The 16,506-nt window shown below is 40.8% G+C and overlaps 1 protein-coding gene across 1 annotated transcript in view; it reads left to right on the top strand.

Moving 5' to 3' along the window:
• Window positions 1–16,506, top strand: part of RSU1 (Ras suppressor protein 1) — a gene marked incomplete at its 5' end in the record, with an annotated part of 43,131 nt that overhangs the window by 330 nt on the left and 26,295 nt on the right. The window contains one exon of the mRNA XM_010140765.1: window positions 8,121–8,171. Within this exon, the coding sequence (XP_010139067.1) occupies window positions 8,121–8,171 (51 nt within the window). The remainder of the gene's footprint in view (window positions 1–8,120; window positions 8,172–16,506) is intronic.

Consider the following 16,506-nt stretch of genomic DNA (forward strand, 5'->3'; position numbering starts at 1 on the left):
GGTTGTGGGGCTTCCCCAGCCTCCTCTGTGCCGGGGGTGTCCTGAAGCTTAGGACATAGGGGGCTGTGGGAGAGATGGGTGGGCAGGGGGAAACACTCTGCTTCCAGCTGCCTACAGCACCGTAACGAGCCGTGAGAGAGTTCAGGAGAGCCCCTGCTCCGCTAAACCAGAGAGATCAGTGTGGGGAGCTGGGCCTCCCTCCCATCTGTCCCATCACCTCTGTCCGTGCGCCGTCTGCAACCCTAGCCCTATGTGAGTTGACTCTGACTGCTGTCATTCTGGCACTCGAGCGGTAGGGAGACTTGGTCTCCTGTCCCTCCTAACCTCTCCCTGCTACCGAAGCAAAACCACAGCCAAGCAGCATCTCCACCCTTTTTTGAAAGGGGTGGGATGACATTAGCCTGGACACAGCTGGTCTCTGATGGAGAGTGTGGTAATACTGTATTAGAGATAAGAGCAGTAGCATATTTTGGATATTACATAATCACATGTGCTTCCAGAATCTTGACAGAAAGTTGTCATTGGTATGTTGCATTTGCTGTAGTTGATTTACATCACATGCAACATACCGATAACTACATGCTGTCACAGTTCTGGAGAACACATGAACGAAGAACAAGGCAGGTAACTTTGCCGTTCTGTTGCTTTGGCTAAGAGTGCATATGATGTTGTGGTACAGCTGATCTGCAGTGAGTTAAAGTTGTGATGCTCTGTAGTGTGCCACAGACTAAAATTTTCTGATTGCACGATGTAATGAGAGAAAAGCAAAATCAAGAACGAGCACTGTAATTGAGACTGTGACTGTATCCTGTTTAGCTCTTCACTATGTCCGTTGAACTTGATAGCAGCCAGGAGCAGGTGGATATAACTCTTCTTACATGATGGAAATGAGTTCAGGGAAATGTATGGCTCACTACCAACTCACCGTTGTCTGCAGAATTGGGACTAGTCCAAAGTGTCTTCGGTCACATCAGTAAAGCATGGAGACATAAGTACAGTTGTAGAGTTTTAGTGTTTATGTCTTCATTCTTTGCTGATTCTTTTCCTGGTTCTGAGTTGGGATTTCAGGAATATTAAAGTGTAAAGTCCATGGGTATGACCTCACGTTAAACAGGAAGTTTCTAGTGTATTTCTAGTATTCTAGTGTATTGAACAGTTCTCTGAGACTTTGTCTCAGTAGTGTTGAGCTTGCGCTAACTACAGACCCATTTTCAGAACTGTACTTATTCCTTTCAGATAAACTAATGCATTGAGAGTATGGGGCAGCAACACTGTTGCTTTGGTTAAGTAGGCTTGGTGCCTATTATCAGCACTAAGACACATGATTATTTAACCAGCTTTGACATTTCAGGCAGGAGGAGAAAGGTAATTTGAAGCACATCAGTAATGCTAAAGTAAAAAAAAAAAAAATCTTTTCTTGTAGAAAGACTGTTTTGGGTTTGTGGAGGCTTAATTACTTACCAAGTGGGTAATTAAGCAACTGAAGCTTATTGGGCAGGGAGCTTCCTACATGAAGTATAGACTTGTGGTACCTTATTTAGACTGCATCTGAGAAGTTTGTGTGCAGCGTCTCTTGGTGCATGTCATGTGACTTGGGGCCTGGAAGTTAGGGGTGGGGTAAATGATGAGTGGTTTCTATTCAGTTAATTGAGACCTTCTTGTTCTTTTAGTTACTCTGCACTCTGGCATTGTAAGCTGGGTTTGTTTGGTTTGGCATTTTTTTATCGTCAAGTTATTTGCCACTTTCCTTCTGGAGAAGGAATAACTTCCTCCAAATATGCTTTTAAAAAGCTATAGGTATATAAAGTATATAATAGGTATTACCTAAGAATTTTAGGGAATGGTTGAAGAAGGTGTTAAACTTGCTTGTTCTCTAACTCTGTCACCTGTCTCCTAATGGATAATCTTTTCTGATACAGATTGGATGTTCTGGGTTTCTCTGGCTCTCACAACTGGCAGAGAAGCTAAACAAGTCTGAGCTGGCACCTTCCCTTCTCGGTGTGTTGGTTATCTTTCCAGTGCAGTGTTAAAGCTCACCTTTTCAGAAACTTTTTCCCTCAAAATCTTCATTAAAAACAGCTATCATGATTCATGGCCAGTGACTGTTCTTTCACAGCATCTTGTCTTTAATGAAGGCCACTCGTAGATGTTCAGAGATAAAGATAAGTTGAGGTTATGACTGGAGGCAACATTTTGGTGGCTTTTTCCCTGACTTCAGACATTTGAGGTTTAACTAGCCTTACTAGGTTGAGGATACTCCTAACTTGCCATGTTCAATAGCTCCTGATGAGGATTTTGTCTTGTGATTATTTAGTGATTGTGAGTGCCCTTTCCATAGTGGCCAGTAACTCTTAAAGTAAGGTGCTCCTTCTAGTCTTGGATATTCTTCAAGAAAAGGAGCAAGCCTTGTCCCACTGCATCCTCAAGTGGCAGAGTAGTTAGTGGACTCAAATTTAAGCTTTCTTAACCTGTTTCACGTAGAGTTAATGCAGACACAAGGGTATGGAAGCAGTGTACCTGTAGCATCTGCTCAGTGTGCCAATCCTCCTCCTTCAGGTGCAGACCTATTTTTGTTGTGTGTTTAAAAAAAAAAAAAAAATAAATTGTGACTGACCATGGAAAACTGGTGTTATATGGAGGCAGAGAGGAGAAGACGGAGGGGGCAATATATGTCTTGACTTGGGTAGGATTCACTTCTGGCTTTTCTTGCTAATCTTGTGAATTCCTTGCTGTGATACAGGGCAGAGATTCACATTTTCTTTTGCCTTGACTTCCTCCTGGTGTAGCAGTTGTGGGAGAGACGAAACAGACCAAATTTGCCTTTGTCAGATACCAAAGTCTCTTTCCAAATCAAGATGAAATACTTTTCCTATCCTGATGGAAAGTGACAGCTGGTATCTGAAACTGTTTTAAATCTGGTTAGTCCTAGAAGCTTGGCAGCCTCTACATCTCTGCCTGCTTTTCTGTTTAGTAAAGGGAGAGTGAAGTTAATCAGCTTGTTTATAATGGGTGTTCACATTCACAATGTTTAGCAGTCCCCAAACCACTGCTTGCTCCGGAGCTCATTTATGTCATTAGAAGTTTTGTTTTTGGAATATTCCTCGAATCCAGGAACTTCTGTTTTTCTCCTAATGGCTTAAAGTACAAACTAAAATTGTGCTTCAGGCCGTCAGAGCATCTGAAATTTTGAGGCTTTCAGAAGTGTGAGAAAAATCTTTTCGAAGATTTCAGTTGAGACTAAAAATATCCCTTGATCTAGGTGTTCTGTGTTTAAAGCTCATCATAAGACCATGTGAACCAGTTTTAAACTTTAAAGGCTTTTCTTGTTATTCTGGCATGTGACGAAACAACCGTCATACCATTTGTGGGTATATCTATACCATAGTCATTTATCCATACATGAGTAATTTTAGAAAATGTATTGCCCTGTGCAAGTGTTCTAATGTAGTTTCTATTTATTTTTTTATTCCATATTGTGAATTAAATATATTTGATTACAAAGCGCGCAATATAGACAGGTAATGGTAAAGATCATTAATACACATCCTGTAGGGTGAAGAGTTGGGTCCAGTAAGTAGGGCATGACATGCCTTTTCCCTAGCCTATGGTTATGGTGTTTATTGATAGGACTTTAAACAGCCATCAACAATTATGAAATTGTTCTTGGAGTATGGACCAGTCTCTAATCTCTCATATATCTTTATGAGTTAAGGAATTTTGTCCAAATAACTTGAGACATCTGCTGCTCTGTAGTCTTGTTGTCAGGAAAGAAATATTGGATGAAATCCTATTTACTCTGTCAGTGTTAATTTGTTCTTGTTACCATTCTGTCTGTAAGCTATTCATATTTTAGATAGAACACACAAAGAACATTCTTGTGTGGTAGGAATTAATATGCCTAGAATTATTTTTCAGAAAGTTAGTATTGATCTAATTGTCTGCTCTTAAAAATAAGTAAAGCGCAGAAGATGGAGGCACGAGCTATTTGTAAGTCGTTCTGTACCCTACCGTAATGCTCACCCTCCATTAACTTCTTCCGATGGGACAGGCAATATCTTATCTTGGTTCAGCATGGTCTCTGCTGGCTTCCTGTCTTGGGTTTTGTTTTCTGTTTTCCTTTTTAAAAGAAATTAACTCTTGTCATCAAAATATTTTATGTATGCCAGCTAACTTGTAGTGCATGGCAGCAGTGTACACAAAGGCTTGATACTAAGGCCAAAAGGGAAGAGCTTGAATATTCTTCCCTTGACCCACTCGGGACCATAATGAGAACTATTACTATGCATGTAAATTCCTCCGGCAAATGGTAGTATCCTGATCCTCAAACTTCTGTGTGGATATTTGGTGCGTTCTTGATATCAAAATAACTTGTCGGCTCTATGCTAATTACTGTAATGTTAACAAGGTGCCTGTGGTCTGCAGTCCTCAAGAAGCTGCTGCTTCCTGTCTGAGAGCTCCTCTGGTGCATCACAGAGAGGTAACAGTAATTCCGCGGTGGGAATCACGGTGCCTTTCAACTCTTGGGGCCCTAGCACTCAGGGTGAGTGGTCTGACCTGTTGAGCGATCCTCAGTGAGTCCTGCCTAGTGACATGTATGAGCTGTGTACATCCAAAGCAAAATGGCCCCACGAGGTCCCCTTCAGCCTTCCAGATGTTACTTGGGGATGTTAATTAGTTGCTTAAGACAGATGTCTTTATCAGAAGAGCTGATAGTTTAGTTGTCATGCAGAATTGACTTTATATATAGGATGAGGAAAGCCACGGTCAGCTGTTCTCACAGCACAGTCCTTTTCACAGGAGTAGGTGAGTGGCAGCGTACTGGAAAACTTGGCACTTCCATGGGCTGGTTGTTTCACATGGGTCAGTTTAATGTAAGTGAGCAAATTTCCCTGCTTGTAAAGAGTGACCAAATGCCACTTTATATCTAGGCTCCCTTTCTTAAAATGCTTGCAAATCCGTCTCTGAACTGGTAGTAGCTTTGGACCTTTCAAGACTGAGAATCCTTTTGTCTAGATACAGCTAAAATGCTGCTGGAAGTAGTCCAGAGCACAGATGCCTAAATCCTTGCCCTTTTCAAAATAATATTGGAATGTCACCTTTTTTGTTCCTTTGGGACACACCAGCCTGCTTAGCAGGTCAAAAATGCAATGGGTTTCTTTGTCAGAGGTCAGGAGTGACTGAGATAGTGGAGTGTCAGACAAGGTGTCTAGGCTGCAGCTGAATTTGGACAGTAAAATCCAGAGTGAAATGTCTTTGGTCTAGGAATTTTGACCTTGAAATTTTTGATGTTGGGAATTTGTTCTATTTTGTATAGACATGTGAGAAGAAACCCTTCTGAAAATAGACTTGGTTGAAGAAGACAGAGATATCATAGATATGGAGAGGGAGTGGTGAGAAGAATGTCCTTGTTAGCTTGTCTTGTTAAAGCCAACAGTATACACAGCTTGATGGTCTAGTCAGGAGGCTTACCTTTAAAAACTAATATGCACAGAAATTTGTGTTATTTAAATTCAGCAGTTTGGTGTTCAGAAGAACCGAATCTACAGCCCCAAAGCTTAATTCTCCTTGAGTAAGCATCCTCAATTTCTATATATAGAAATGAAGTCATGACAGGAGAGTTTCACCATATGTGTAGACATGGATTAGATCAGGGTCTGACTCAGTTCTCTGTTAGTAAACCGTTTCCTTTTCTTACTCTTTTGTTTCTTAGTTCAGTTTGTAAGTGATCCAGAGCAAGTACTTGCCTCTGTGCTGCTGTCTAGCACAATTTCGATGGCTTTATAATTATTTGCACTGCTGCAGTGCAGTACAAATAAGTTGCATGCAAGTCATAAGCTGGCTTCTTGCAGGCGTTACAAATATTATTTGGTATGTTTTTTCTTTTAAATATTGAATTACATCTTGAGCACAGAAACAGATAATGCTAAACATTTATGTCAATATTTGAGGGCTTGGGGAAGATAGTCACTTGATTAGTCGGGCCTCTCCTATATTGGCTTATGAGGGGGAAGAGGGCTGTCTTGGACAGGAGGATGTTATGTAGTTAGGACATAAGCTGTTTGAGCTGTAATGCAGAAAACATCCATTGCTCTCTTTGTGGGGTGGGAGGAAATGGGCTAGGGCGTAGTAGGTAACTCCACTGCCTAGTAGAAAAATTACTGTTTCTCTTTAAATACAGTGGAGCAAGGCTGATTTCTTGTTGATGCTGGTGATTCTTGGCAAAGCCTCAGAGCTCTTAAAGGACTTGTTTCATAAGTGAAGGAAGGTTTTTTCTCCCTGGTATTGGAGATGTCAGTTTGAATCTGGCTCTGATCTAGATTAAGCTGCCTTGGTGCTGGAGACTAGAGCACTTCTTATCTCAGGATGCCAACTGGTAGGATTACCCTTCTGGTGGTTGAGTTCGTAATAATCAGGCTTAGATATCAAACACTTTTGCTGATTGTCACAGCTGTTAAAATATCTAAACCAAAAGAAATAAATACGTAAGGAATATTTAGGCATTTGTTCACAAGCTTGTAACTATCTCCAGCATCATCTCTCTTCTGTGTATATTTAGCTTCCTATATTTAGCTATATGTGTAAGCAATCAGTAGTGTTAAATCGTTGCTTATCATTCAGATGCTGATGTGCCTTTTATGTTTTAAAGCTTAGAGCTCTTTCTGGAGGCTGCTGCTCTTGTTTGCTCTTTGGTGCTGTTTTTTCGACAATACTCTTACAGAATTTCTATAGGCTTCTTTCTCTGTCCTTCTGCTTTGTGAGGTGGTGCAGGCAGTACTTAGAACACTCGTACTTCATGAGAAATTTAGGGTGAGTGCACTGTTTCTTTCTCCTCCTTGTCTTTCCTTTCTCCACAGTCTGCACTTGCACAGGGAACTGTGGGTTGTTGTTTTTTTTTAATACCAAACTTTCTGATCTGTTTCTGCCTTTGAGTAACTGCTTTCATTCTGCTAACAGGTTGTACTTGCCTGTGGTAAGTCATGAGCTTTCAAGGGTTAGCTGAAACAGGCTGCTGTATCAGTAAGTAAAAGCTTTGCAAGCTGTTTCCTCCAGCCTGCAATTTAGTAAGTACTGATGAGCATGGCCAGTCTTCACTCATGCTCAACCAGGGTATCTTTGTCCCCTAAGGCAGCAAGTCCCCTGTGGGCTGTCTCTGGGATAAGGTTAATGATGTTTGTTTGCTTGAGGAAAGCTCTGATGGATGAGAGATGTAGCACTACAGCTGTCTTTCAGGCAGGAAAAGTTCCCAGTTGCCTGGGAGGAGCAGCAAGGTAGTTTATAGAAATGTTTTGTAGAGGCTGCACTGAAAGTAAGAAAGAGGTGTAGGGGAAGAAAATATCTCAGTTCTTCTAGTTCAAATAAAATACAGCAAACTTTTTACAGGGAGGGAACAGATGATTGAGAACTCTTTCAAGGTGTGAGTTTCTCCTCTGACTGTTTAGCATATTTCTTTCTGATCTGTTGTCAATGTGGGCTGTGGAGCTTCTAGGGAAAGTGATGGTGGTGTGAAGGGTGGAAGGAGGCAAGAAGAAATGTAAAGGATGAAGAAGCATAGGAGGAGTGCCAGTCTTTGTAGCTGCCCTGTGTCCCACCCACATGTGTTTGTGGTATCTGCATGTTGTCACCTGGCCATTCATCACACAACAGCGATGCTAGTCTGCTACTGGGCTTTGTGGGTGTGAGGTTGTAAATGCAGCTATTGGTGCTTAGGACTTAAATGTAGTAGTGGTTTGATGATGAACTGGCAACAGATGGAAATGCACTTGCTTATATGGCATGTGTTCTGTTGGGATATATGTTGAAGCACCTATCATTTTTTCCTTGGGAATAATTCAGAGGGTGGAATTGAAAGATGTTTGTGTGCTTAGAACCAAACCTCTGCTGAGAGGCACCAGAACCTACTGCTCAAGTAATCTTTGATGCAGTTACGGAAATATGAAGGAAAGGAGCAAAGGAGTGGCTGGATAAGTCCTTAAGTATTGAGCTTGTTTTGGTTATTGTGACAGTGCACATGAATCTGGGGTTACTGGAGCGAATAACTTGCCTTTTTTTTTAGATGAAAATAGATACAAGCTCTCAGTTGCCAGGTCCATGAACTAACTTCTTTCTCTCTTCATTTGCAGTTACATTGTCTCACATCACGCAGCTGGTTCTGAGTCACAACAAACTTACAAGTAAGTATACCCCTGGTTTTGGACTTCATTACAGGCAGTTGAGCAGTATTCAAAAGCTGACACTGCTAGGTTGTGGTTGTTTTCTTTAATAAAGATCAATGCAACTGTTAAGAGTGCTTCTTGGTGAAGCACTTTCTTAACAATAAGGAGATTGAGGATGTGGCATCACAGCTGTGTTCAACTTGCCTTTCCAACTTCAATACACATCTGCCATGTACTGGAGGGTCTGAGATTGAGTCTTGTCACCAGTTCAGCCAAAAATCCAGTCCTTACTGTGGCTTTGAAGTCTTTATATTTAGGTGAGGACTTCTGAATTATTGTTTTTAATTGTATCAGAAATGATACAGTTTGCATTTTAGTAGGTGGATAATTTGACTGAAGCAAGTGAAAAATGTTACAACTCAACTGCATTATATCTATAATCAAATGTGAGCTTCAGGCATGAAAGTCAAGCAGTCTACGTCTGTCAAACAAACAAAAAAATCTTCTGAGCGTAAGTTGTCTCTTGCTTGTACTGCACGCACCAACTTCAGTTGTTATTACCTTGTGGATCCTACTTCCCAGAGTAAAGAAGCCCTTAAGTGACATGCTGGTGAATAACATGTCATGAGAGCAACATAAACCTGAGACCAGTCCTTCCATTTTTGGAACTGAATTCTTTAAGAGTGTATGAAATGGGGAGGGGAATGGAACCACCAAAGGGGGTGTGTGTTGAGGAGATCACTGGATAAATGCCTTGGCATGTACCGGGCTATACCCAAGGAAAGCTTTACAAATTGAGATGGGTTTAAAAAAATTTTTCCAATAAAAACCAACTTACCTAACTCTAAACTACTTGCTGTGTGAGCTGTAAGATAGTGTGTATTAATTAAAATGTAGGTATTAATGTGAAAATCTCACTTAAGTCTCTGAATATTTACAGAGGATTAAGCATGAGGAAGAAGTGAAAGTATTTTTAGGTTGCAACACATAAACACTTCTCTGGATTCAGTTCATTGGGTACTAATGTGTAGGTTAAAGGGTCTGTGGTAGTAGTAGGGCACTTAGTGAGTGCTGTGAGAAGTATGAATTAGTTATTCTAGGCCCTGCTTCTGATTGTATAGAGTCCTAGGGTCCTCTAGACTCGCATCTTGCTATTTCTTTTTGTCCCTCTTATAGTTTTCAAGTAAATCTCAATTTGTTTATAAATATGACCAGCAATTTCCAGCTATCTAACATCTAAATGATGACCAGTGGGAAAATGCATGGGCAGATTCAGGCAGGGAAAATGGTAAATATTGCTATTAAACACACAGCTCTGCCCCTGGATTAGCAGGTTGTGAAGTTAGAAATAGCTGGAAGCTGAGAGGGTGTTTTGGGAAAGCATTATAGTAAACTTGCTTTGGGCTTATTGCTGTCTGGCATCTGTTACCAGCCACTGATGGAGTTGGGCTACAGGGCCACCCAGCTGGTGGCTTTTGTGTACCCTCAGGTTGCTGCAGGCAGATGTCTGTCTCTGAACTTGAGCTGCTTAAAAGCTAGTTAGTTAAGCCACTTCAGCTTCCTCTGCAGTTTTTGGAAGGTTGTGGGAAACTTGAGATAGCAGTTCATTCTGCGCAGCCCTGCCTAATGCTTGTGGACATCTGAAGGTGGGTACCTAGTGCTGCCAGGTAGAACTTCTCTCTGGTGCCGATTATGTGCTCTGGTATCTTCTGTCTGAATGGCTGCTTACGGGGCACAAGGAGCTGTAAGCATTTCTCTGGGTTAGCTTGACTTCTTTATCCGGGATTTGTAAAAAACCCACAACTTTTGAAAGCTAATGGACTTTCAAGGACTTAATCATCTTTTCCGTGTGACACCGTACAAAAATGTAGCTAAAGGGTGAGTTCAGCTCAACGTTGAACTGGCTGGGCAGGTAGCAGATAACTGTCTTGCTCTGAAAAAGAGAAGACAGGTTAAAACTCCTGCACGGGGTCTTGAGTTGTGGTATACTTGTCTGTCTGAGAACTGAGCCTGAGGAAGGTGACATGTTTCAGCATGAGCATCAGAATTAAAACCTAAGTACCTGATCTATGTCCTAGCTATGGGTCTTAGCTGTAGAACTTGACTGGGGTAGGAAGAAGATATGGTAATAAGCGGTGTCCAAGAAGGATGTGTTCAGGTTGATTTGAACTATTCAAGAAAAAGCCAGAGTACTCCATTTGTTTAAAGCAGTTTTATCTTCCAAAATACCAGTTTAAGGATTGCCACTTTGCTAAAATTGTGTAATATTAAATATTAGCTTTTAATTACTGTTTTCTTTTAAAGTAGCCCTTAGATCAGCAGACTGTGAGTGTGTATCTTTTCTCTTATGCAAGGGATTCTGTCAGCCTTTCTAATTGCTGCGTTTGGGTTTCTTTCATGGGAAGGTAAAACCACTGCTGCTTCCGAGAAGTAACACATCAAGTCTGAAACTTACTATTCTTTCACAAATTGATGTAGACATTTAAATAGACAGCACACATTTTTAAAAGGCTAAATTTCAAGTTCATATTTGCGTATTTGACACTGTTGACCTAATCTTTTAAGCTATGTAATTAATTGGCTTAGCAGGTTATTCCTGAAATGACTAAGAAGCTGGTGGCAGTGACACTTGACATGCCACACTAAGGTCATATTAGCATCTTCTACTAGTTTTCTGCCATTTAAATGAGTGTTCTGCTTTTTTTTCCTGGTGTTTAGAGTAAATATGTCTATCTGGAAGAATAAATGCATGCAAGAACTGGATATGCATGTTTTTAACCGTAGTTCATATTTTTGTCAGCAAACCCTATTAAAAGTAAAACTTCAACTAGCAACTTGAGGATTGCACTCTTAAATCCATCATACTGCTAGAGGATGTTTCTCTGTCATGGTTTTTATTTTTCATATGCTATTCATACTGCTGGTGCTTGTGCATTTACATGTCTAAATCATTCCTTATCAGAAGTACTCAAATCTACGTTGATTTTTCTGGAGAATGTTAGGCTGGATTTTTTTTCTGCTGTTTGGTGCTGTTCTAATGGAGGAATCTTGAACTGGCTGCTTCTGTTCTAGGCGACTTCTGAAACAGTTGAGTCTGTCCTTTGCTCCTTGATGAGAACTTCTTGTGCTTCAAAGTCAGAAGCAAAACCCTATGGGAGGCCTAATAGCTGTAATTTTGCAGTCTGGTTGAACCAGTTGCTGCATAAGTGACAAACTTTGCATGATTCCACTTTGGGAATGATTCCACTTTACTCTCTAGTAACAGCCCAGTGGAAAGCAGAGGGAGAAAGTGAGTTATTCGTGTGTTTTCCTGATAGACACATATGGGCCAGTGTCTCTATATATGGTACTGGGAGTTTGTAGTTCCATCATTTAGCGATTTAAAGCTAAAATGATGGAATACAGCTGAAAAGTGAAATTAAAGACAGTCATGCTTATGCTATGAGCCTGCATAGGTTGTCTGATCCTGACTCAGGTGTCTTTTGAACCCATTGGCTAACACTGAAATGAATGGAATAGAAGTCCTGACAGATATTCCTCAAATTTGTGGAAGCGAGTGGCTGAAGGATGGATCTGTCCTGAAGTGTGGTGAATTAATCTAGGTAGATGTGACCGAGTTGTCTTTGTTCCACATCATTTGATGGTAGCTGGAGGCCATAGAGCTGATACTCACCTCCTGCAGAGTGAGATAGTTAACAGGATATGAATAGTCGTAAGGAATCAGGGCATCTGTGCTGGAGGGGTGTGGAGGTGGTTGAAGCCACAGGATGTCCTTCTGCAGAAACTGTGCTTGATCAGTTTGGACAGCCACTAATATTGTTTCTGCAACAAAAAAGTAGTAATTTTTGTGGATATCCATTCTACTGTTTTGATCACTTCTACTTAAGGACTGTTTCATACAAGGTAAAGTGGAACGTGGCTTCTCTTGAAGTTGGCCACTTGCAATCCTGGCTACTTGTGCTTTCACCCACGTGCAGGATGGAAGTGAACACAGGGTGTTGGGGTAGATGTGCACATTTGCAGGGCTAGCCAGCGTGCTTCCTCTTATGTTGCTGCTCAGTGGTTGGTGCTGGGGTGGCCATGTAGTTGCATGGCATTAAGGTGTGCTTGGTTTCCAACAGCTTGGACTGTCATGAAACTTCTGAAGTTTTTTGTTAAGGAATTTGTCATAGAATTTCTTGAAATCAAACTTTGTCCTGGTTTGTTCAACCTCTTCAACTAGAGTTAGTGGTTTCATAATAGTTCTGGGGAGCAATTTGGGAACTGAAGAATACTGGATGTCTGGGGAGCCCATGTCAGGGAGAGGAAAGGCATATTGCCAAGCCTGGCTGTCTGTTCTGCTCTGGGACTTGCCCCATGTCATTTCAAGCAGACTGGTTTGGAGCTCTGTGAGACAGTGCTCCATGAGCACTGATGAGCGAGTACGAGGGGTTTTTTTCCAGCTGGGAATAAAGTTTGTGTATCACATTGTCTTGAGGGCTTGGTGTGTTTTATAATTGATTGCACTAGAACACCAAATGGCTGCCTTTGACTGGAGGAAAAAAGCACCCTCGCAGGCTCAGACTGAAGTCAGCAGGGTAGATTGGGCTTCTCCTTTTGGTCCCCTTATGGCCATAGTTTTATAAGTGAGCAACAATTGGAGCAGAATTGGCAACAGAGAAACTCCTATTTTTAAAAGAAACTGTTTGAGCACATATATTGTGGCTTTTGCCATACCCGACTTCATTTTTTTCTTTGCAAAGCAGCTTTTTTAGATAGGAAGTGGTACTGAAAGTTCTAGATTTTAGATAGATAGGCTAACTCAAGGTATTATCCAAATACTTACTAGGATGCGGAATTCTGTATACACTTTATAGCCACACTTAATATTCTTACTTGGAATGCTGATGAATTTGACAAATAAAATCCTGGTACTACATCATGAATAGGAAGTGTGCTTGAAGAGCTTTCACAAGCTCAGGTTAAGTGTAGTCCAACTCAGGAGTGCACAGAGGAAGGCACAGCTGGAAAGCAGGCTGAAACGTTAAAGGTTATTTCAGTACTGACAACAGGAACATGTGCTGTACATCATCTGTATGTGCACGATTATTACACTGCCAACATGATGTGTTTTGTTTTCACTTATTTTTGGGATTTGCTGTAAGTTTTAATAACTTGTAATAACCACTGTAACAGACTTGCCTACCTGACATGATTAATTGATGTTGTAATCATTTGGAGGATCTGTTCAGAGATTCTAGCTTTTGTGTGATTATCTGGTCATACCTGGGGTCCATCAGTATTTCTGCTGTCAGTGGAAATACCGGTATTGTATGATTTGTCCATTAGAGGTCACTGTTTAAATATCTTTAGCAGTTTTTCATGGGGAAAAAGCTTATGCTTCTCATAGCAGTTCAGCCTGCCTGGTAGGTAGGCGCTGTGGACAACAGCTTACTTCTTGCTGCTCTCTTTTGTCTCCTTAACCACAGGTGTTCACCAGCTTCACTGTATTCTTGTGCTGCCTTTAAGTGTACTCAAAACTTGTGTGCTATTCATAGCTTATTCCTGACGATCTTTTTTTTCCTCTCATGGTCTGATTCCTTGCCCAATATTAGCAAATATCTGAATGATGAGAGATTGGGAACAACTGTTTTTTTTCTCAAACCTTCCCTGTATTACCCAATATTGCAATCTTTGTCTTTCTCTCCTTTTCCTCTGATCTGCTGTCCTGTACTGTCCTCTTGTCTTTTCACTGCTCTTCCTTGATTCTCAAGTGTGTGCCTTTACTCATTTTTAGTTCTTTTTTGGGAGGTGATCCATTTTTTTTTTCTTCTGACACCAATTTCCACACCTGAATTTTCTGAGTTTACTTTCTGATCCTGTCAGAATAGCTGTGTCTCATTGATGATGTTCCTTTGACAGCCACATGGTCACCCCTTATCATCCTTGTGCACTTTGCCTTCTTTCAGCAGAACAGTTCAAAACTCTTCTCTTTTTTCTGCTCACACAGCTTAATGCTTCTTTGCTCTACCATCTCCTAAATTCATATGTTCTCTGTGCATGACCAGCACAGAAGCTTCTCCTTTCATTGCTGTCAACTGTGTCCTTGATCTTACTTAACATTCTGCTAAAATCCCTTAGTGTCATTTTTATATTAGGGTGTCTCCTTTATAAGTTACCTTTGTGGCTGTAGAGTATACCTAGATGTATTGGAGGCAGTCCAAAGACAGTTAGCAACACTGCATCTGGCTTGAATTCCTTCCCAGTCTAGCTGCTTTGTCTTCTCCAGACTGCTGAAATGTGTAATGGTGTCTCCCACTGGTATTGTCTGACACTTCGCTTTTTGCCTGGTATCAGGTTATTTATATAGCCAACTTGCTTTGACTTCTGGAGGGGACTAGATGCCCCTGTACTCTTTACCTTTCTTGCTTCTTGTGTTCTCTTTTACTTTGCTTCTGCCTCTGCTCTCTTGTGGTAAGTCATTCTGCACTGTTGTACTGACATAATATATCCCAGAAATGGTGCAAATAAGCTATCTGCATAGTGCAACTAGGGTTGTGTCCAAAGCACCAGACTTCCTCTTGACAGCAGCCTCCCAACTGTGCTTGGGAGTGGTGCTTTAAATTAACTGTAAGCCTTTCTTCTTTGTTGTATATTTTTATTTGTTTTTACTCCCTATTTCTGGTGCAGAGGTCTCTAAAGGGAAATATCTTTATGAATGCGGTGCACAGGGAGGAGGGAAGGAGAGAGAAAAGGAGATCCCTGTACATGTGCCTTAACTAAATTGTGACGTCTGAGTTCTGCACAAATGTTTAGATTAGATACCTTGTTAGCTATTTTTCTTTTCTCCCTGCAAAAAAACCCAAACCTTTGCTCTGGTTACTTAGCTTCAATAATATAAATTTTGGTTTTAAGAACCTTCGGGTGAATGACGTAGAATCATTTATTGAAAGAATTTTGTGATGTTATGGTATAAAGAGTATATGCTGAAACTACCCCAATTTATGCAAAAAATTAAAACATCAAAGTTTGTGCTGTATGGCACCAAAGTTTGGCATCAAAAGTGTATATACTAAATACAGCACTAGATACAAATCACTTGTCTTTAATGTTGTTCTTCAGAAGCTGTTGTTCCTTTATTAAAAGGCATCTGCAGATATATTAACTCCTTTTTTGTAAGTCTCAATGTTTTCTGACATGTTGTAGTACAAATTTCTTGTGTCTTCACTTATCTGCCGGGGCTTAAAATAGCTGCAATTTTTTTTGTGGAAACTCCGTACAAGTAATCTTTTTCCATGTCTGTACAGAAGTTGTAATGTAAAATATCTGGCAAGAGGATTTCCAGCAGTAGATTATTTTGAAGTTGGTATTTTCAAAACTAGTGGATGTCACACAAGTGAGCGCTCTTCATTAAAGAGCTTTATTTTGTATCGAGTTACAGAATTTGCTGTTAAACAAGTCGAGTGGATTTTTGTGTGTTAATATTGAAGCTAGATTTGGTCTAGACTGAAGGGAAACCAGATGTAGGTTTGTATATTTGCTTTTGTACTCTTGTCTATATTTTCTTTGTTTTTCCAGAAATTGGATATGTTGGTGTGAAGCGGATGCTGACACAGCGTTTCTTTCAGACCACTCACTAATGTGGCATCTTACTCTTTCCATTGGTGTCCTGAGTCAGAAATACTGCAGAAATAACCCTTAGGGTGAAATAATTTCCTGATCTTTATCTGAGGATGGGCAGTTTGCGGTAATGTGGTTTCTGTTGTCTAGGAGGAATATGTGCTGTAGCTGGAAATGAAACGTATAGTCAGCTGAAGTGTGGGATCAGCTAATGCAGAGGTGCGGGGAGGGCTCTGTACCATACCAATGCAAAGAAGTGGCTGGGGTGTAGGGAGCCCAAACTAAGAGAGTTGAATTCATTCCCAGCTCTGAGGACTGGGACTCATGTAAATACATGTGCTGACTTCTCTGTTGAGCAGTGAGCTTTCATTACTGCAGCTTCTTCCTGTGTGTGTTCATAGGACAAGCTGGTGTCTTTGATAAACAGTGTCATCATGACAGTCTGTGATGCTGAATGGGGGAAAGTCAATCGATCCAGGTAGCAGTGAAAAGTAGTCCTACAGGAGTTCTTAAAAACGTTTCAGCCAAATAAAAAGTGTAACCTATTAATACTGTCCAATAACCCAAACTGAAATTAGTAACTCTTTGTTAGATAGTCACAGTGAAAGTAGGATTCTGTAAACAAGCACTGCTAAGCACTCAAGTAGATCGGTCTTCCTGAGTGAGAGGCTGCAGTGACCCTGACCTGTGAGGGGTAATCTGTAGTATCTGTTTAAGACCTGGTGTTCAGCATATGTTTGTATAGTCCCTCTTG

This window comes from Buceros rhinoceros, unplaced genomic scaffold, assembly GCF_000710305.1.
Source record: "Buceros rhinoceros silvestris isolate BGI_N320 unplaced genomic scaffold, ASM71030v1 scaffold23777, whole genome shotgun sequence".
Classification (NCBI taxonomy): domain Eukaryota; kingdom Metazoa; phylum Chordata; class Aves; order Bucerotiformes; family Bucerotidae; genus Buceros; species Buceros rhinoceros.